The sequence below is a fragment of the Eucyclogobius newberryi genome, unplaced genomic scaffold, assembly GCF_026437365.1.
Source record: "Eucyclogobius newberryi isolate DKJ021-1_F unplaced genomic scaffold, fEucNew1.0.hap1 SCAF_18, whole genome shotgun sequence".
In the NCBI taxonomy this organism is placed as follows: Eukaryota; Metazoa; Chordata; class Actinopteri; order Gobiiformes; family Gobiidae; genus Eucyclogobius; species Eucyclogobius newberryi.
Window position 1 is genome coordinate 9250395 of NW_027315812.1, and position 23119 is coordinate 9273513.

General features: G+C 40.5%; 1 protein-coding gene across 2 annotated transcripts; it reads left to right on the forward strand.

Moving 5' to 3' along the window:
* The first annotated feature begins 468 nt into the window (after positions 1-468).
* Positions 469-18834, forward strand: snx16 (sorting nexin 16). 2 transcript variants are annotated; one of them, XM_072451301.1, is made up of 9 exons: positions 469-613; positions 1742-1810; positions 3334-3569; positions 5804-5890; positions 11338-11486; positions 12617-12686; positions 12769-12905; positions 14518-14631; positions 18596-18834. In XM_072451301.1, exons 1-9 carry the CDS (start codon positions 523-525, stop codon positions 18702-18704), a joined length of 1062 nt encoding a protein of 353 aa, XP_072307402.1. In that variant the 5' UTR covers positions 469-522; the 3' UTR covers positions 18705-18834. The 2 variants fall into 2 exon arrangements, with proteins under 2 accessions (XP_072307402.1, XP_072307403.1); XM_072451302.1 differs by lacking the exon at positions 1742-1810 and having other exon boundaries at positions 476-613.
* The last annotated feature ends 4285 nt before the right edge of the window (positions 18835-23119 follow it).

Genomic DNA, 23119 nt, shown 5'->3' on the forward strand with positions numbered 1-23119 from the left:
ATACATGCCACAATCGCAGTGTCATCTGAGAACTTCTGCATGTGAAATGTACTCGAGTTGTGTTGAAAGTCGGTTGTGTAGAGGGCGAAGAGGAGGTTCATTGTATTGTGTTGTGGTTTTATGTTTTTATTTTATCGTTTTGTGGTCTTTATGAAGCACTTTTATTCTAGTTCTATACGTATCAAATTATATTGATCTTGATCCAAAGAAATATTTGAATAGGATGATTTTTGGACATAAATATCCTTAAAACAAGAAAATGTGTACCATCCCTGCAGTATGATTATAGGATTGTTCGATAATATCTTTGAACTAGCCGTATCTTCTGTTCACAGATTGCACAGTCGTATCTTAAATCATCCTTCATGTGATCCGTTGCGTGTGATTGTTTGTGTTACATGTACGTTGTTGTCTGTGCAGGGCCTTCCTCCCTCATGCTGCGTTTGTGCCGCTGAGTTCTCGGGACTGAAGTGTTTCCCCGGTGGGGTTTTTGAGGTTGGCTTTGGGGCCCGGCTGAGGATCATGGCCGCTCCGTTCGTGCCCGTCCCACTGCCCCTGAACAGATCCATGACAGGAAGCAAAGCGAGGAGGCCACAGAGGGCGTCGTCTTTAGGTACGGCTCGGACAAATGCGTTCAAACATGATGAACTGACTAAGAAAATGGAGAAATGCGTCATAATGCAGTTTGTGTTTGAACTGAGCTGAGCGATGCGGCCAAAAAATGAATTTTTATTGATCAATCACAGTTTTTCTCATGAATAAACAGTGAAATCAAATATATATTGCTTTCAATATTAAGTTTCACAACTAAAACTTTGTGAATTTACCTTTTTTTTTTAAATAAAGACAACAGCATTATTCAATCTGTCAAAACCGTATAGACTATTTGATCAATAATACACTTTATTAGTAAATATTATCTGTCTAGAAGCCTTTGACACCACATTTCAACCTACATTTTATTAAAATGTATTCAAAAAATCTTATTGTACAGTAGAAATGACAACTACCGTATTTTGCAGACTAAATCGCTCCAGAGTTTAAGTCGCACCAGCCAAAAAATGCAAAATAGAGAAGAAAAAAACATAAGTCGCACTGAAGTATAAGTTGCATTTTTTAGGGGAAATTTATTTATTTTAAAATCTAAGACCAAGAACAGACATTTCATCTTGAAATGCAGTTTAAAATAATAACAGATGAGAGAACATGGTGAATAGGTGTACGTATGCTAACGCTAACACCTTCAGCTACATGAGGCACAGACAGAACTGTGGTAAGTGTCTGGTATGTTCACGTAACATATGAACAGTTATTCAGATAACTATAGCATAAAGAACATGCTAACAAGTTTACCAAAGCATCAGTTTTACCCCAAATCACTAAATCCACTGAATTCTTCTTCCTCTGTGTCACTTCTAAACAACTCCACAAACTCCAGAGGAAGAGGAAGTGCAGATTCTTCTTCTGCGTCGCTTAGAGCCTAGAGCGCTCTCTTGTGGTTGTCATTGCGGTTATGTTGCCTTTAACACAAAAGTCCTTATTTTTACAACGTCTGAACTATGTAAGATCTCAATGTGATTAAAATATGATTATTGCGCAGTGTTTTTTACTAGCACCCAGTCGATAGATATTTGATTTTTACTACATTTGCATTGCCACCACTGAGAACCTGAGGAAACGACCATATAATGCATATCCTGTTCATATTTTGACAGTGTAAAGTTTGTTTTTCCACCTTCAGGCAGCGTGTCGAGCAGCTCGGACTCCTCTGACCCCAGGCTGAACGGCCACGCTCGGGAGTGCGGCGGAGGTAGGTTTACAGAGTCACAGTCGAACAGTTTTGATGAAGATAAACTGTGCTAAGGCCCGTCACCTTAACAACACATTTTGCAGTAGCGCTACAGAAAATATCACATGACAAAACGATGACATTGAAGTGACTTAAAACCATTCGCACGATAACTTCCGAGCAGGATTAACGCATGAAACACTTTTGTAAATGTGCAATATTGTAAAAAAAAGCGTGCAATACAGTAAATAAACATACAGATTGAAACAGTATCCGTAAGAAGTCGTGGAACCACTTAAATCTTATTGCGCTAATACACTGCACTAATACACAAAAATACACACAAATACATTTACTGAAAGAGTTGATGTAGAGATGATTGTGACGGGCCTAACTGTTCTAAACTATCGCTTGGATAGATCATGATTTGACTTTATTTTTGTTCATTTTAAACTGTAATATTGAATGAAAACAACAATGAGACAGGTTCATTCATTTCCTGTTCCAAACCGCAGAACTCACTCTGCTGTCTCTTTGTTGTGGCGTTTCAAGCATGCGAGCTGCAGATTTTCTTTGTAGATTCATTACTTGGGAAAAAAATAGCATTAATACAATAATATAATCTGATGTGAATAATTTGGAGTAGTACTCGATACATGGGTTTCAGCTTCCTGTTATATGTGACATTGTGAGTACTTTTCCACATTCAAAGGATATAATATTTTGTTTTAAAGGATGCTAAATCGACTTTTTTGCGCTTTTAACCCTGTTCTTGCACTGTTCCCTCGTGAAAAACACACCTGGAGTAGCATTTAGCTTCATTCACTCTAGTTTGATGAATCCTGTTAGAAAATCCTCTCCCCTCCGAGCGTCAAAAACACTCTGTTCTGAATCTCCTCGATCTGTGACGTGGCTCTGAGAATCTTCTGCTGTTTGTTAAGTCCATAAACCATCTCCAGACTCATTTTGGGAATTTCTCCCATCTGATCACAATCTTTACAACTGTGTGCCTTAAACCAGGAAGTCTGAGGCTAGCTTGAAGCGTTCGTTTTAAACTCGTGTAATTCCCTCTACAGCCAATAGATGGCGTTTCCTGTGCTTTGAACTCCTGCGCTTCTGAAGAATAAAGTCTAAAGAATAAAGTCTAAAGTCTAAGACGTACAACTACAGTGGATGGCGGTAATGTAACACTTGGATACCAACGGCCATAAAACACCAAAGAAGAAGAAGAAGAAGAAGCCCGTGACAAACAAATATCGTGTTTTTTTTGTTTTGTTTTTTGTTTTAAAACATGATATGCCAAACTAAAGGTGCTGAAGAGCATGTTTAAAGGCTGATAACAATACAAATAATGCATAATATTTGTTCTTTAAATTGTTGATCTCTATAGCAACGGTGTTAGATTTTCATCATGCTTGTTTCATCATGCTTGAAAGCCATGATCGGAAAAAGAGTTTTTGTTCTTTTACGACAGCAATAGTTACTAGAAAAGCCAGTGATCTCGATGTTTCTTCTCATCATTTATTCCAACGCTTGGTCTCCAGGTGGATTTGGCTCCCGCAGATCTTCGCGCTCCTCTCGCAGCAGGACGCCCCCCCCTGCACAGAGTCCGGTACTGCGCGCCAGAGTGAACTGCGCCCTCGAACCCTCCGTCGAGTTCTCCGCGTGCCCCCGCTCCGTCTCCGACCCCGAGAGGAGCCCCCAAACGGAGCCGGAGGAGCGGCCGATCACCCCGACCGTCCTGGGGTACGAAGTCATGGAGGAGCGGGCCAAATTCACGGTACGGGACCGACTGACCGTGAAATCAACGTTCTCTTCAACATTACCTCACCAGGAGATTGACGAAAATGTATTTGCATTTGTGTCGTTTTTTTGCATTTATTTAAATTTTTTTTGTAGGTTTAAATCATTGGACATAACAGGTGGTTTAAAAACTTGCGTAAATACAATCTCTACTGGATGTCTGATTAACTCTTAACTTCAAATAATAATGCTGCAACAATTAATCGACTAGTTGTGCCTGGACGGATATCAAAATAATCATAGTCGTATTTTGGTAATCTGTATCGTTATCTGGACTCTACAGACTCTAAAACGCGTATGAAAAAGCCTTTTTATGACAAAGACGGCAACATTATTGAACCAAAATGTCAAAAAAGAAGAATCACTTTATGATTTTCTTTTTTGATTTGATTTTCAGTAAAACACTTCGTAAATATTCTCTTTCTCGAACCCTTCAGTCGGCATATTAACACCTTTTATCTGGTTGATAACGTATTTAAAATGTTACAATAGAAATAATCGTTTGGCTAGTCGACTGATAAAATAACTTGTTTTAATGGCAGTAAAATATGGGGCTCATTCTGCTTTCTTTTTGAATAATCGATAATAATGTAAACAAACCCTTTTTGTGAGTGAATAAATCAACATTACGTTCAATACTCGATTGGAACATGTTTACACAGATCCTACATCGTACAGATCTTGATTATTTGAACGTAAATAATACAGACTTATCAGTGCCAAAAAAAAAACAGTCAAATGACATTGAAATAAGCAAATAAAACATTCCCACGAGAAGTCATGAAGGAATGACCAGATTATGAACCGTATGAAAAGTTTAAAACGTCCTCCCGGCGCATTTTCACTTCAGTCGTTTCAGTTTTGAGGGTTTTTTGGTAACGGATTGTGTTTCGTAGTTGGGATTTTGCACGGTGGTCGCTGATCGTCCGATGCTTTTGACAGACGGATCCACCTCCAGGGGAGGAGCTCTTTTGAGCCCATGGCCGCGCAGGAATGAGCAAAGATTGTAACAACCTGCGCCCACAAACCGCAGACAGACAGACTTCAAATCGGCTCAGAATTGCACTGTGTCCTGTATCACTCCATTATTATGATGAATGTGTCATAATAACAACGGTTGTGTGAGTTATTATTTATCCACGATGGTCTTTGCAGTGTCGTAAGAGGCTCGTGGTTTAACGTAATGACGAAGAATGTTGTTATTTTGGAACGTTCTGCACAGAAATTGAGCAAAGTGCAATCAAACTCTGGAGCGGACCACTTTGTCTTGTCATGAATCGATCATCTTAATTGTTCAGGTCACAGTATTAATTGTGACAACTAAAACATCATTATAATGGGAGTTTTAGAAGCAAAAACATGGGATTTTTCTTTTAAATCCATGCTCTGAAAAAGTACAACCTCATGTAAAACACACTTTTTATCTGGCTGTCCATGCGACTTTACTCTACTTTATCATTCAGAAAGGTTCACTTGGGAAACGGTGTGACGATGTGAATTAAAGTACATTTTGGATTTGTTGTTTGTCCTGGGGTCAGATGTGAAATCTTGATGTTTCTTCTCATAATGATCTACCGTATTTTCCACACTATAAGGTGCACTGTCAATGAATGATCATTGTTCATATACAAGGCGCACCGGACTAAGATAAGCCTTTTATTTGTCCCACAATGGGGAAATTCCAGTGTTGCAACACAAAGTAGGTACAGAAGTAAATAATAAATAACAGAACAACACTCTATCAACACTTCTAGAAAAACTCTTATACTATATAATAACAAAAGTAACGCTCTTATTTACAGCTGTTATATGGACAGAGAATATTGCACCAAGATGATTGACAGTATTGCACATGAATGACAGTATTGCACATGATTATGAAGCTGAATGACACATGTTCAGGGCTAACAGTGTTTGTTGTAAAGTCTGACAGCAGCAGGAAGGAAATTAAGCAAAACAAAACGTGTACCACACCAAATCGCTTTAGGGCCAGTAAGCACAACCAGAATTAATCCATATATAAGGTGCACTGTCGCTTTTGGAGAAAATTAATGGCTTTAAGTGCGCCTTATAGTGCAGAAAATACGGTAAATGAGAGGTTTCAGACCTCCAAATAGCCCCATGTTGATCACAATTGTCCATTTGTTTTTTGATCGAATTGAACGAATGCTATTAACCTCATGTAACCTCATGTTCACGTCCTCGTCACAGGTTTACAAGGTCCTGGTGAGAAAGTCCTCGGGCGAGAGCTGGGTGGTGTTCCGGCGATACGCAGACTTCTCCAGGCTTAACGACAAGGTGCGTTTGTTTTTGTGCCCGGGCGTGTCCGTTTGCACTGTGGGTAGCTTAAAGTACAACAGGTTAGACTACTCGTGTCACTAAAACACTGTTTACATGGTTATACCGTATTTCCTGGAGTATAAGTCGCACCAGCCAAAAAATGCATAATAGAGAAGAAAAAAAACATATATAAGTCGCACTGGAGTATGAAATGCGGTTGCAAGTGTGAAAATAACAAATAATATCACATGTAAGTCACTCCGGAGTATAAGTATATAAGTATAAATATAAGGATAAGTGGCATTACGGCCAAAACTATGAAAAAAGCGCGACTTATAGTCCGGAAAATACGGTCTTACCTAGTTTGACAGTGTTGGTGACGTTTGTACATTTACTTCCTGTTGTGACATACTTCCTGTGACACTTCCTGTGACACACTTCCTGTGACACACTTCCTGTGACATACTTCCTGTGACATACTTCCTGTGACATACTTCCTGTGTAAACAAGTGCCAAAAGCTTGACTAATTTACACGATAGATTTGTAATTGTTTTGAAGATACCGGTAACATGACAACACTTTTATTTTGTTCATTAAATGTCGGCGCAGTGGCTCTCACTCTCGCCACATTACAAGAAGATTCCGGGTTCGACTCCCGGGCCTTTCTCTGCATGTTTCTCCTTCTGTTTGGGTGCGTTTCCTCCGGGCTCGGGTTTCTACTATCGACAAAAAACATGAACACTATTTAAAATCCTCCGGTGAAAATCCTGTCCAAGTCGAACTCAAGATCTGGAGACGGTCCTCTTGCATTTCGCCTGCGTTTTGGAGGGAAAATGTTTAATGGATGATAGACGGATTCCCTTGGAGAACTCGGCGATAATTCCTGTAATTTTCAACGTTTTTCCAACATAAACTGGCTCTTGACTGACGTAAAACTCACTGACACATACTCATTTATCATGGTTCCCGTCAATCAAAGTAATAATGAGAAAAACAAGACTTTCCTTTGCACTTTTAACCTTCAAAAGTTTTCATTTTCCATCACATTATTGCTTTGTGCAGTATCGGGGGGGGGGGGGGGGGGGACCCGCTGTTTTTCAAATTTCAATAACAGAAAAGGAAACCGCGCCAACTTGGATAATGACTGCTCTTGGAGGACTTTGAGAACGCCGGGATAAAATGTACCACAAAATATCAAGCAAACAAAAGAAGTTTAGACATTCACTGATGGAGAAACCGATAACGGCGATGGATATCAACAAAGCCGTGGTTGTGTGAGGATATTCGTGACAAAAACAATAATAATGTTACTGAGAGGTACAAGAGATATCATCTAAACAAAAACATATTTGTAGAAGGAGAAGGAAGGCCAATTCCACGATGCGTATTTGTATTCACTGGTTACAAAGCCAATGGATCAGTGCTTTATATTGTCTGGAACAGGGTCAAATCCGTTGGCTTCACAAGGTGGTCTGCGCTTATTGGAATAGTTATTTTTCAAATTTATTTCCACAACCCTCTCCTTTTCTCTTGCTTTTGCCATCTCCGTCTCTCTTTCTCATCGTCAGACCAATGTCACTTGTTGAGGACGTCACACATGAAACTGAAAATGAAAAGGGTCGAAAAAGGGGTCGAAAATGACAGAAGTTCTGGGCTTTGATGCTTATGCACAGCGCGGCGAGTAACTGACACTTATAAGCAGAGACAAACTTGTGAGGGCGTTTCCATCTGCTCTTCCTCGTTCACACGCCCTCTGCACCGGACACGCCCTCTGCACCAGACACGCCCTCAAAGCTGTCAAGAGCACGGACTTCGTGTCTGATCCTAAAATATAACACTCGAACAGTTGGAAATTAGGCTTTTTAAAAATGTCTGCAAGTTGGCTAACGTTTATTAGCATAGCCACGCAATGATGTAAACTAGCATTAGCCAGCTGCTAACTAACGACTGTTTCTGTAGGTCCACTGGTCCCTCCTGACCACACAAATACATTTCTGGCCACAGGGTTTTTGGGGATGTAACAGAAGACGAATCCTTTGTTTTGAGACGCAGCGTGCCACTTTTATCTATATTATCACTTTGCCTGTAACGTGCCACAGTAAGGCTTATGATTACTAAATAGTTATAAGAAAGTAGCATTGCTTTACCCTCTGTCGAGATCAGGGGTTCCCAAAGAGGGGCCCGTGGACCAAACTTGGCCCTCCAGGAGGTCTAATTTGGCCCATGAAGAGGTGCTGAGACTTGTAAGGAAATATTTTTTTCAATAAAAAAGACAAAAAAAGACACTATATATATATATATATATATATATATATATATATATATATATATATATATATATATATATATATATATATATATATATATATATATATATATATATATATATATATATATATATATATATATATATATATATTATAATTTTTTTTTTTATTATTTTTTTTTAATACATAAAATACAAAACAGAGCAAGACCAGAGCGCGACCAACAAAATAAAAATGAACACAGGTGTGACCTGTGATAAATTACCTGATAATTTTTTTTTTTTTCACTATCCGTATGTTTTTTCAGCCGCCCCCAAAAAATGTTTTGGCTCTTTGCACAATAATATGTATTCATTTTTGCTCACCAAGGAATTAGTCTGGACACTCCAGATTGAAAACACATCCAACATGTTTTAGAAACTCTTCACTTTTCGCCTCTGCTAATCTGTGTTACACAACGTCTGCCTCCCTCTGCTAGAAACAAGCTGCAAGATAATCAATACAACATTTTAGAGACAACACTAGGACTTGCTAGAAAAAGGTTTTCTTTAAAATGTTAGCTTGATGAAGTAGCATTTATTAGCTTGGCCAACAAAGACTATACTTTTCCTATCCATGGGTTTCAGAATGATAAAATATTTATAATTGAACTGAAATGCAGTTACCATAAATATATTCAGCTAAAAATTATAAAAATGTTTAGGTTTATAAATTCACTTCCTGTTTGTAATCAATGACATCACACTAGGAAATTACCCAGCAAACACTGGGCAAAAAACATGTTAGATGTAGGGTTATATACTCAGAATTTATTTTGACTCACATTTGGCACTGACTCAAATTGTGGAATCACCTTGACCAGCAGCAGCTACGCTAAGCCAAATCTGTGTTTTTAAAATGCAGCTCTGCTCTTGTTGTTGCATAAATGTCAGTACCACAGACGGACAGTGAAGATCAGATTTGTGTTTAGCAGAATAAAGTGCGTACTACAGCTTTTCACACCTTCGCTCGTCGCCGGCGAGGTTTTCCTGACCAACGTGTGAACAGGGCCTGAAACGGAAAACGACAATCGTGTGGTCTGGCCCCCGTGTCTCTCGGTGACTCATAAAAAACACAGGACACAAAGGACTGAAACGCACTGCAAACGTCTGGCGCTGTTAATCTGAGGCGAGATGAAGTAACAACGAGCTCGTCTGTTTCCCGAGTAAACAAACCTGATTGCACAGTTCTGTCGGAGTTTGGCTTGAGACAGAGGCGGTGCAGACCAGACTCTAATTAAAAAGGAAATACTTATTAAAAACAGGGATGTAATGGTTTGCTGTAGCAAGAAGATAATCAGCCCCACAGTCTGTTCTGGACTCCACTAGCTGCTCCCCCTACTGGTCATAATTCAATCATGATTATTTGAAATAGAGGTCGGAGATATATAAAAAAATGTATAACACAAAATTTAAATATTGATCTGTAATTAAAACTTTAGAGTTAAAAATGGCCGTAAAAAGCTGATTAAAAATGAATCCCCTAATGAAACAAGGGTCTAAAGCCATATTTCTGCACTTTTCTAGTTTATTTTACGGTCCGTTCATGGCTTGTGCGATACTTGAAGACATTTAGAGGCATAGTCTAGCGTATTCAAGTCAAGATGTACATTTCTATCAATAATATCGCCGCCATGTCATATTTGAAACGTGTATTTGTGTCGTGAGTAGAGGAAAAACTTAACTGGAACATTACTTTGCACTTCTACACTGCAGTCTTTGGTTTCTCTTGTGTTTTGAGGGGAGTTTGATCTATTTGCGTTTTGGCTGTGCGTAGCAACACTTTCGCAGGCTTTTTAAATCACCAGCGGAGGGTATTTTCTCTTGTCAGTTTGTGAATTATACGCCTCACAAAGAACCCCTCCTGGTGAAATGTAAGAAACTCTCAGCTCATGTAACACTTTCGCCCCATTCAGAGCATATGTGGGTTCATTTTATCAAAAGAATGGCTGAGGTCTCCCGGGGACACCGTTCTCTCTTGTTGTCGATGTGAAAACGGCGCAGAGGAGAACCTGCCCAATCCTCCGAGAGTACGAGGATTATTACCAGCTGCACCGCCGTGTAATTGGATATTTTTTTCAGGAAGTACACTTTAGCTATGGACAACATTGACGTTTGCAACAGCGCGTTGTATTATTCGTACAGATTTCATTGTGCTGATGCATTTGTTTTTGGTTTGTTGCCATTTTCTTTGCGCATTTGTTGTGTTCTCAGCTTTTGGAACGCAATAGATATAAAGAGAAACCAATCCTTTCACTTGTATAGATATTTGCTACTGAATAAAAGTGGAACGGCAGCGTACACTTCCCTTCCTTTGTTGCCCCTGATGGAGGATTTTTGCATGTTTTGATGATTACTTTTTACGTAATGAGATGCGCTAATTAAAAACCGTCAACAATGAAAAGAAAATTAGTTGAAAACACTGCGCAAACACAGCCATTTAAAAAGATAATAATAAAAAGTTTAAATTATTTGTCGTTAGCTAAGTATTTGGAGTGGAAAAAGAGACAAATAAAGACCTTGATTTGATTATGCAGGTGACAATAACTAAAACGTTAGAATCAAAAGTAAGTGCAAAAGCCGTTTAATCACTTTATCTAAATGAATGGTTATCTATTTGATGATGTGAATGAAAGAAAATTAAGGATTTCACTGTCAATAATGGTGAATGTACGTTACGGTAAATGTGTATTGCCTTTGTTGTGCTTTTAACCATGTCATTATTTAAAAATGTGTGATATTGGGATCGGTATCGGCTCCAATTCTAGAAAATGTATTGAACCAGGCAGTACTAGTGTTAAATTTTACCAATACCGAGATACTTATCAATACTAAAACTAGTATGCAAAACTGTAGATAATTAGATAAAACAAAAACAAAAATCAGGACAAAATGGGATCTGTACGGTTTAGTTTTGGTTTTGTAAAGGTCTGGATCTATAACAGAACTAGTCTAAAAAATCATAGTAATCTTAAATAAAGTCCTTTTTGTTTAGTATTGGTGATGACATTCTGTTTCAGCACTTTTTGTACTAGCGAGCCCAAACAATGACACGTTTAACTGCACTGTCCCTGCGAAAAGACACCAATAAATACATTCAAAATAAAAGAATAGCGGCGGCTTTTCGCTAAGACTTAATTGCTGTCCGTTTCGCCGCAGTTGAAGGAGATGTTCCCCGGTTTCCGCCTCGCTCTGCCTCCGAAACGCTGGTTCAAAGACAACTACGACAGCGAGTTCCTGGAGGAGCGACAGCTGGGTCTGCAGGCCTTTCTCCAGAACCTGGTCGCTCACAAAGACATCGCACACTGGTGAGTGGAGCCAATGCAGAGGAGCGCGGCAAAGTGTCCAAACCACCCATAAGATACTCCATGTACACGTCTTTGATGGTATAAACCGACAAAACTGATTAAAGATGGCTACGTGATGTGGTATTTGTGCAATGAAAATATGCAGCAATTTCAATGAACATCTCCGGCTTGTTTTGGATCTTTCTACACACTCGTATTAGGAGTGGTATTCTTTTCACAATCCATAAGAAATAAGTACTGTATTTTTCGCACTATAAGGCTCACTGGACAATAAGGCGCGTTAAGCGAAACAAAACGTGTAACACATAAAATGGCTTCGAAATCGGTTAGCACAACCAGAATTAATCCATATATAAGGTGCACTGGATTATAAGGCAGACTGTCGTTTTTTGAGAAAATTAAAGGCTTCTAAGTGCGCCTTTAGTGCGGAAAATACGGTAAATGAGATGAGATATTGATTTTAGTTGTGTCTGTTTACATTTCATTCATTCATTCATTTTCCACCGCTTGTTCCCGTTATCTCAGTGACTTTGGGCCTTAGGCGGGCTACATTTATTCATTACATTTGCAGATATTGCCGGAAGTGAAACTACTTTATGCCTCTTCTACCCCAAAAATGCGAGATATTGTCTAAAACATGAGCTGCAGTAAATGAAAAAGCACAATGAAACACTTGTAGTTTGTTTGTGTCAATAATAAGTTATAAAAGTGACTAATTTCACTCTGAGCAGGGCAAATCTTTTTGAAAAACATACACGCATTAAATATTGAGCCCCAAATATATTGTTCTTGAAGGCCTGTGTAATCCCTCCTTTGTCCAGGAGTGTTTAGTTGTCGGAGGAAATTCAGTTGTAATCATCTGGACACATCTTTCGACTTTCATCCCAATGTCATTCTCAATCTCTACTCTTTTTCTAGATCTTTTTTTGCGTTTTTACTCTAAACAATATACTCTATATTCATATTGTGCATATTTTCAAAACAAATTTCACAATATTATCTTCACGATATTATGTACGGTATAACATTTGTTCTGCTTCATTGCACTGCTTCATTTCTAAGGCCTCTGCATGTACTTTTATTGAATACAGCGTTGTCATAAGTCATATTGGGAAGTGGTGTTTTCACAGCCAGGCAGTGAGGGAGTTTTTATGTCTGGACGATCCTCCGGGGCCGTTCGACAGTCTCGAGGAGAGCAGGGTAAGCCTCTCTTTTCTATGGCGGGACATTCAACACGAAGAAACGGCCCTCATTGTGCACCTTTTTAAATGTGTCTTTGCAGGCTTTCTGTGAGACTTTGGAGGAGAGCAACTACCGGCTTCAGAAGGAGGTCCTGGAGAAACAAAAGGAAATCACGTTATTAAAGAAGCAGCTGGAGGAGAAGGAGCGGGCCATCCTTCTGCTGGAGACACGCAGGAAGTCAGTCACCTTCACAACAGTAATACGGCCGCAACTAACCAGTATTATAACAAGGATGCAATACTAAGGCTGCAACTAACCAGTATTATACTAAGGATGCAATACTAAGGCTACCACTAACCAGTATTATACTAAGGATGCAATACTAAGGCCACAACTAACCAGTATTATAATAAGGATGCAGTAATAAGGCTGCAACTAACCAGTATTATAATAAGGATGCAGTAATAAGGCTGCAACTAACCAGTATTATACTAAGGATGCAATACTAAGGCCACAACTAACCAGTATTATAATAAGGATGCAGTAATAAGGCTACCACTAACCAGTATTATACTAAGGATGCAATACTAAGGCCACAACTAACCAGTATTTTACTAAGGATGCAATACTAAGGCTACCACTAACCAGTATTATACTAAGGATGCAATACTAAGGCTACCACTAACCAGTATTATACTAAGGATGCAATACTAAGGCCACAACTAACCAGTATTATAATAAGGATGCAGTAATAAGGCTGCAACTAACCAGTATTATAATAAGGATGCAGTAATAAGGCTGCAACTAACCAGTATTATACTAAGGATGCAATACTAAGGCCACAACTAACCAGTATTATAATAAGGATGCAGTAATAAGGCTACCACTAACCAGTATTATACTAAGGATGCTATACTAAGGCCGCAACTAACCAGTATTATAATAAGGATGCAATACTAAGGCCACAACTAACCAGTATTATAATAAGGATGCAGTAATAAGGCTACCACTAACCAGTATTATACTAAGGATGCTATACTAAGGCCGCAACTAACCAGTATTATAATAAGGATGCTATACTAAGACTGCAACTAACCAGTATTATAATAAGGATGCTATACTAAGACTGCAACTAACCAGTATTATAATAAGGATGCTATACTAAGACTGCAACTAACCAGTATTATAATAAGGATGCTATACTAAGGCCGCAACTAACCAGTATTATAATAAGGATGCTATACTAAGGCTGCAACTAACCAGTATTATAATAAGGTAAAAAATAACCAAGTAAACCTGGACTAAAGCAAAAGTAAACCTGGACTAAAGCAAAAGTAAACCTGGACTAAAGCAAAAGTAAACCTGGACTAAAGCAAAAATAAACCTGGACTAAAGCAAAAGTAAACCTGGACTAAAGCAAAAGTAAACCTGGACTAAAGCAAAAGTAAACCTGGACTAAAGCAAAAGTAAACCTGGACTAAAGCAAAAATAAACCTGGACTAAAGCAAAAGTAAACCTGGACTAAAGCAAAAGTAAACCTGGACTAAAGCAAAAGTAAACCTGGACTAAAGCAAAAGTAAACCTGGACTAAAGCAAAAGTGAACCTGGACTTGAGCAAAAGTGAACCTGGACTAAAGCAAAAGTGAACCTGGACTAAAGCAAAAGTGAACCTGGACTAAATCAGGACTAAACCAGGACTAAACCAGGACTAAACCAGGACTAAACCAGGACTAAACCAGACCAGTGTGAGTGCCACACTTAAGACTTCACTTTCACTACAAACTGCTGTTATTTATCTGGCGTCGTTGCAGTCGAATGTTGGAGTAAATCTCTCTTGTTTCCGTCCCAGTGGAGACGCCCAGACGCAGGATTCTCCGTGTGTTTCGGTTCAGGGCAGCGACAGCAGCACAGAGGTGGAGTCTTCTGCTGCTGAGGCCGACCAGGACCTCACCCTCCACAATGGGTAAAACACACACATATACATATACAACATGCACATATAATACTGAAATGTTCACCTCTCAAATGCCATTTATTTTCAGAAGATTTTGTATAGATCTGGGCTAATGCAAATGTACATTATCAGTTTGTTCAATTAAACTTAGTTTTCTTAGTTACATTCTCTTAATATACTGACATTTGTTCAAGACTTAAAGCAGAACTAAGTCACATTTTTACCTTTGTAAGTCCCTGGGCTGGTTAAATGTGTATTTTCATGGCCTTTGAAGTGCCCGTCGTCGCCCCCTGCTGTCTGCTGTCTATTTTCTGGCATGTAGTTTCACAAGAGATCTGCAGGGGGAGCTCTAGCGCGTGTTCTGCTTTACGTACCTTTTAATTCTGCTTGATAATACCAACAATACATAATGATAATGAATTTGAATATATCAATGCACAAATTAAATGTACCTTTAACTGCGCTTGAAAAAATGATATTAGTAAACAACATTGACGCAAAACTTTTATTAATTTGAATTTCCTATGTTTAAATTAAAATCAAGTGAATACAATTATTAAACTACAAAAATTTAAATGAAATATTACATTAAAATACAATAATACTGCGTTCGTTTTAAACATCTAATCAAATGTATCTCTTTTAAAATGAGCCAGATTTTTGTCGATTGATAGTGTCAGCCGTGATCACTTCACTGTAACCTGCTCGTCTCCATGGAGTTATTATTGCTTTGCCGACCAATTCACAGGTCGGCTCTGTGGAAAGGCGACCTCGCTCACAGTAGTAATGTATGCCTGTATTTTGATAAATGCTAGATATGTTAAACGCCATAGTGTGGAATATTCCAGGCAAAGAAGTAACATCTCTCCTCTTGCATAACGCGCGTTCTAGTGAATTCCGCCATCACTAAAATGATGGATGTTGACTTTATTGCCTATGCCATGTGCTGTTTTGACCAAAACAGGCAAGACAAATAAGTTAAAACGTACGTCTCCGGGGGTTAAAGGTCAGGTTCACGCTTTGCATTAACAGCTAGCATAAATCAGACTTGCTCCATCATAACCCCCTCAGAGTCTGTTTTTGTAGGAAAGTTATGGCTTCCTACCGGGCTCAAAAAAGATCAACCTAAAAAGGGCATTTCAAGCTCGCACAGTAGAAACGTTTAAGTGAACATGAACGCTTGGGAAATGTTCAGACCGATGATGATGGTAAATTAAGGTGAGCGATTCCTTTTTAACTTGACTTTTACTGCATTTCAACAAAGTTTGACGTTATGCCACGCCCACGTCTAATTTACCGCACGGTTCTTTTCTGACCACAAACGTCTCAGGACACATATTATTCAAATTGGACTTTTTATTTTGGAGCTTTTAACCGCATTACAACATTGTTCCCTCGTCGTCAACACACCTGGCGCCGTGTTTCGCTTTGTTCACGCTTGTTGCATTAATCATGTTTACAAGGTCCTCGTTCAGATCCTGCGGTCCAGGGTTCACACTTGCATTCCACGTCCCAAAGCTCCTCTAGTCTCATCCAAATGTATTTATTTTTACCCTGATTGTGAAATAATCTATTGTCTACATCAACATTTGCCACATTTTTTATTTGCCACATTTTTTATTTGGGATCAATCATAGAATTCAAGCGTTCCCTGTCCCAAAGCTCTAATCTTAACCATCATTTTAACCAAATAAATAATTCTTGTACATAAACCTAATCCTAACTAAAATATTTTCCTGTCAATTATAAACGTATTGTTAAAAATAAGTATTTGCTCATAAAAATTGGGAAAAATAACAAAATGCCAAGTTGCCCTGGATGAAATGCCAAACGTTTAGCGAGTTTCTTACTAAAACAGCCAGCGTTTGGTTGATTTTTTTCCCACGGTAATTCCCACTGTTGCCAGTAGATAGCGCTCTTGATGAGGCAGCGCAGACTCATGCAACTCACTTCTATACACTTCACTTATTTTCCGTTCTAAAACATGAAATGCCAAGAAAAGAGACCCAAGAGCCAGTAACAAGACAAACATTGCATCATTCGTGTCCTTAAACTACTTTATTTTCTGTTTTGTTTTCCCTGTTTTTATTTCTCCAGCAGCTCTTCCCCAGTTTGAAGCTTTAAAACACGTAAGGTACGGTTTGACCTGCTGTGCACACGACTTACTGACATGCCGTGGTTGTTTGGTGTCCGTCTCTTTGCTCTCGCCTGCTCCACTGGTTTTGATTTTGAAAGTGGATCCGTCTGACTCGTGGTGTTTCATGCTGTGTGTACTTAACTTTACCACTGAAGGTTGCAGTCTCCTCCTCGTGTTTGGGCTGTAAATGTTGCACGTGTGTCTGTCTTTAAGTACAAGTTTGACAAAGATGAGGGTGAAATCACAGCGTAGCTCGTCTTAACTGCTTGTCTCCATAGACAAGACATGGACAGCTGCTTTAACATGTAATTTTGTCATTTATCATCAATTATTGGTTCATTTATTGAGAGAAGAAAACAATTAAAATAAAAAGAAAATCCTTGAAACACATCTACAGATCTGACCTGTAATTTGGCCTCGTCATCACCGGCTTGTCTCCATGGAGATGCTGTACTGTCTAACATTCAAGGCAAAGCAATAACATGCACCTTTAAGACTCATTTTTATGCTCCTTTTGGTATCACTGTATTTTACACTGCACTTGATCCACTTTACCTGCTACTACCCCATTAATTACACTATCCCGACCTGTAATTACATGTAACTACAGTGTAATTACATGTTATTACACAGTGAAGTAAGTGTACAGTACAGTGTGACCTTATACATTAAAAAATAAATGTGTTCTTTAAACGGGTTTTCTTCGTCAAATCTGAATCTTCTCTTTCTCTCCTTTCTCCCCCTTTCTCCCTCTCTCCTTTCTCCCTCTCCCCTTTCTCCCTCTCCCCTTTCTCCCTCTCTCCTCCTTTCTCCCTTTCCTCTCCTCCTTTCTCCTTCTCTCCTCTCCCCCTTTCTCTCTCTCCTCCTTTCTCCCTCTCCTCCATTCTCCCTCTCTCCTTTCTCCCTCTCCCCTTTCTCCCTCTCCCCTTTCTCCCTCTCTCCTCCTTTCTCCCTCTCCTCTCCTCCTTTCTCCTTCTCTCCTCTCCTCCTTTCTCCCTCTCCTCCATTCTCCCTCTCTCCTTTCTCCCTCTCTCCTTTCTCCCTCTCCCCTTTCGCCCTCTCCCCATTCTCCCTCTCTCCTCCTTTCTCCCTCTCTCCTCCATTCTCCCTCTCTCCTCCTTTCTCCCTCTCCTCCATTCTCCCTCTCTCCTCCTTTCTCCCTCTCTCCTCCTTTCTCCCTCTCCTCCATTCTCCCTCTCTCCTCCTTTCTCCCTCTCTCCTCTCTCCTCAAGTACCATTCTCCCCCACTACATTCCGTCCATCTCTCTTTTCTATCTTCCTTCTCCTCCCTCCTACGCACAATCCTTAATCTTTCAATCCTCTCCCTCCTGGCCACACCTGCCCATCACTTCTCTCCCTTCATCTCCCTTTGCCTTCCCTCTTTTTGTCTTTCTCTCTTCACCTGCTCTCTTCCTTCCTCTCCTTCTCGCTCCTCTCACCCCTTTCCCTCTCCCCCTCCCTCCTTCTCTTCTTCTTATCCAACCCACTCTTTTTCTCCCTGTCTCTCTTCCTCTTTCTCCTATCCTCCCCATTTATCTCCCTTTTACTCCCCTACCTTTCCTTTCTTTTTGTCTTACCCTCTCTCATTCTCTCCTTCTCTCCCCTTCCCTCTCTTGCTTTCGCTTTCCATTTCCCGCTTCCTCTCTCCCACCCTCCCTCTCCTTTTCTCCCTCCTTTTCTCCATATCTCTCTGTTCTCCTTTTTTACTTTCCACTCTCGGCCTCCTTTTCTCTTCCACTCCCTCCTTATCTCCTGTCTCTCTCTTAACCTTTCTCTCTCTATATCTCTCTGTCTGACCTTATCCTCCCCCTCTCCTCCTTCCCCTTCTCTCTCCAGGACAGACTCTGTGGTTGAAGAGGTCCGATCGTCAGCTTGTTGGTGTGGGCCTTCGCTCAGTACTTCTCCCCCGGTCATCGAGGTCACGCAGCTGTACCATCAACCCTGAGACTTAAACCTAAAGCCTGAGACTAAACCTGAACCCCGAGACTAAACCTGAACCCCGAGACTAAACCTGAACCCCGAGACTAAACCTGAACCCCGAGACTAAAGCTAAACCCCGAGACTAAACCTGAACCCCGAGACTAAAGCTAAACCCCGAGACTAAACCTGAACCCCGAGATTAAAGCTAAACCCCGAGACTAAAGCTAAACCCAGAGACTAAAGCTAAACCCCGAGACTAAACCTGAACCCCGAGACTAAACCTGAACCCCGAGACTAAAGCTAAACCCCGAGACTAAACCTGAACCCCGAGACTAAACCTGAACCCCGAGACTAAAGCTAACCCTGAGACTAAAGCTAAACCCCGAGACTAAACCTAAACCCGGAGACTAAAGCTAAACCCCGAGACTAAACCTGAACCCCGAGACTAAACCTGAACCCCGAGATTAAAGCTAAACCCCGAGACTAAACCTTAACCCTGAGACTAAACCTGAACCCCGAGACTAAACCTGAACCCCGAGACTAAACCTAAAACCCGAGACTAAAGCTAAACCCCGAGACTAAAGCTAAACCCCGAGACTAAAGCTAAACCCGAGACTAAACCTGAACCCCGAGACTAAACCTGAACCCCGAGACTAAACCTGAACCCCGAGACTAAAGCTAAACCCCGAGACTAAACCTGAACCCCGAGATTAAAGCTAAACCCCGAGACTAAAGCTAAACCCAGAGACTAAAGCTAAACCCCGAGACTAAACCTGAACCCCGAGACTAAACCTGAACCCCGAGACTAAAGCTAAACCCCGAGACTAAACCTGAACCCCGAGACTAAACCTGAACCCCGAGATTAAAGCTAAACCCCGAGACTAAAGCTAAACCCCGAGACTAAAGCTAAACCCCGAGACTAAAGCTAAACCCCGAGACTAAACCTGAACCCCGAGACTAAACCTGAACCCCGAGACTAAACCTGAACCCCGAGACTAAAGCTAAACCCCGAGACTAAAGCTAAACCCCGAGACTAAACCTAAACCCGGAGACTAAAGCTAAACCCCGAGACTAAACCTGAACCCCGAGACTAAACCTGAACCCCGAGATTAAAGCTAAACCCCGAGACTAAAGCTAAACCCCGAGACTAAAGCTAAACCCCGAGACTAAAGCTAAACCCCGAGACTAAAGCTAAACCCCGAGACTAAACCTGAACCCCGAGACTAAACCTGAACCCTGAGACTAAACCTAAAACCCGAGACTAAACCTAAACCCCGAGACTAAAGCTGAACCCCGAGACTAAACCTGAACCCTGAGACTAAACCTGAACCCCGAGACTAAACCTGAACCCCGAGACTAAACCTGAACCCCGAGACTAAAGCTAAACCCCGAGACTAAAGCTAAACCCCGAGACTAAAGCTAAACCCCGAGACTAAAGCTAAACCCCGAGACTAAACCTTAACCCCGAGACTAAACCTAAACCCGGAGACTAAAGCTAAACCCCGAGAATAAACCTAAACCCGGAGACTAAAGCTAAACCCCGAGAATAAACCTAAACCCCGAGAATAAACCTAAACCCCGAGAATAAACCTAAACCCCGAGACTAAACCTTCATCCCGAGACTTAAACCTACTGCCGTAGACTTGAACCTAAAGCCCGAGACTTGAACCTAAAGCCCGAGACTTAAACCTAAAGCCCGAGACTTAAACCTAAAGCCCGAGACTTAAACCTAAAGCCCGAGACTTAAACCTAAAGCCCGAGACTTAAACCTAAAGCCCGAGACTTAAACCTAAAGCCCGAGACTTAAACCTAAAGCCCGAGACTTAAACCTAAAGCCTGAGTCTACACCTAGTGGCAAGGAACTGGAACATCTACGTACCCTCTGGATCAGCCTGGAAATGGAAATAACCTTAACTCTATGTTCGGTTTTGGTGCGAGTGCCATGTCTTGATAAGTCGCTGTCACTGGAAACAGGTTGTTTATCAAAAGATCAATTCAGGGTTTTCTGGGAAATGATAATTTTTGTCAATATTTGCTTTTCGCTGTCTTGTGATCACCTGAATCTCTCTTATCCAATTATCTTACTTCTTAGTGTAGCTTTGCGTGTCCTTAATGAAAGCAGACCTTGATCTGACCCTCCAGAAACCCTTTCAGGCCGCACTGATCCGTCTGTAGCCACCCAATGGAAACAAGGCCTGAGCCTCCCTTCACTCGCTATTACCTAAACCGAACCCTAACCTTACATCTCTGGGCTGAGTTTTATTGGCTCTGGCTCGACTCTCAAAACATCACTCCTCTATGGTTGCTATGTTTTGGCTCCCTTACCATTTTGTTGTTATCGCAATTGTTTTACTTTCAAATTTTGGAGGAGCTACAGTAAAATGTTCCCTTCAACGGCCTGTTTGACTTGACGGCTTGTTTGACTTAACGGCCTGTTTGACTTGACGGCTTGTTTGACTTAACGGCCTGTTTGACTTGACGGCTTGTTTGACTTAACGGCCTGTTTGACTTGACGGCTTGTTTGACTTAACGGCCTGTTTGACTTGACGGCCTGTTTGACTTAACGGCCTGTATGACTTAACGGCTTGTTTCTGACGATACAAAGGCTGTGTGTGGTACATTTGATCTGGACTGTGCTGCTAACCTGAGACTTCACACATGGGATCCCTGCTGTGGCCCATAAGGACTTGAAAAGACCCAAACCACAAAACCTAAACCTGCAAGACGGAGACAATCAAAGATAAAGATGAACCACATCTGAGAAAAAGAAGAAACCTGATGTTTGTGGCTATATAACGCAATAATAGGTTGTATTTTGACCCTAACACACTTGTGGGGCCTGTACCTGATTTTGAACCATGGGTGAAGTACATGTTTTTACACTATACTGTATGGAGTAAAAGGCATTTTCCAGAAATTGAAGAAATTAAATTCAGGTGAAGGCCCTCTAAACCTTCTATATCACACTAAGCTGACGATGAGCAGATTTTGGTGCGTTACAGCCAATTGTGGCATGTGGCGATTTAAATGTTGATTTCATTGTGTATACTGATCACTCTTTCTGCTGCAAACCTTGATGTGTCAGTCGAAATTGGCACAATTCATTTTTTTTCATGTAGCAACAGCAAAGGTTGTTGGCAAATCACTGTTTTTAACCAATTTAACCAATACCGTACCTTTGCACATGCACTACACAGTCAATGTAACACGAGGTCTAGATGAATGTTGAAATCAGCCCAAATTGTAGAAAACGATTGACCGCGGTGGGACATGGGGGGGGACGCACCCGGGAAATGTAAGATAAAACTGCAATATCGCCATATGATTCACGGGTTTTAATCGATCGAAAGGCACAGAGGGAGAGACTGGAATAGCAAGAGGTGCCAACATTTCATCCCTAAAAGCCAGTACACCCAAAAACAAAAATCTCCCTTTTTATACGAGTCAAGGGGCATCAATCTAAAAGTGTGGCATTCTGTAAATATGTGCAACGATGAACAGGGGCCTAAATAGTTCACATAGTCGACAATGAAAGCCTCATCATGACTTGAACTGGAATCTAATCTTTCTTCGATATGTTGACGCTAAACCACTAACTTCACTTCCATCACCACTGCCATTTTTGTTTTGTTTAAATATCCTCCAGATTTCACATTCCGTTCAGTTTTGAGCGTATAATCTGTGGTCAACCATGTTTGATTGACGACAAAACCGGAGAAACCACAATGATTTTTCTGTTTTGGAGTGTAGCCATTCTCTAGTTTTGCTCAAATACGTTCAGTCATGTCGCCTGCATCTGCAGAATGTTGCACTTAAAGGTGGAGGATGTAGTTTTTTCCAGGTGGAGAGGCCGTCACCTGTTTGATCTGTCTTGAAATTATTATTGCTTTGCTTGAGAATGTGTCATAGTCTGGCATTAAACATGACATTCAAGGTAAAACCGATAACATTTCCGAGCAAGTGATGGAGAAATGACTTAAGTCGATACGTCTTGAGGCGATCTCCACCTTGAATTTGATGAAGAATTTGTCAAATTTAGCGTTGAAATGTGAATTTTATAGTTATGGAGACGGTTTGCAGCTTAAAGGTCTGACATTATGATCATTTTGAGCTCTTAACCATCATGACATGACGATGATGCTTTTTCTAGAGCTGATTATCTGGACTTAGTTGCTGAGTTGTTTAGTTTCCTTGTTGTTGTCCTGTATCGTTTTAAGTTGTAAACATAGGGAGTAAAAAAAAAAAGCTTGAATATACTGAGAAAGCCATAATTTTCGAGACGTGTGTGGTCTTTGAAAATCATTTATTGTGGAGGGAAGATCGGCTGCTGACTTTAATTTCCTGTGCGACTGTTGCGGATGTTGAACTCTGAACCTGGGGAAGTCACGCAAAGCACTTTAGCTGAATGGCTGAAATTAACTGTTTTTTTCAAATGTTGTT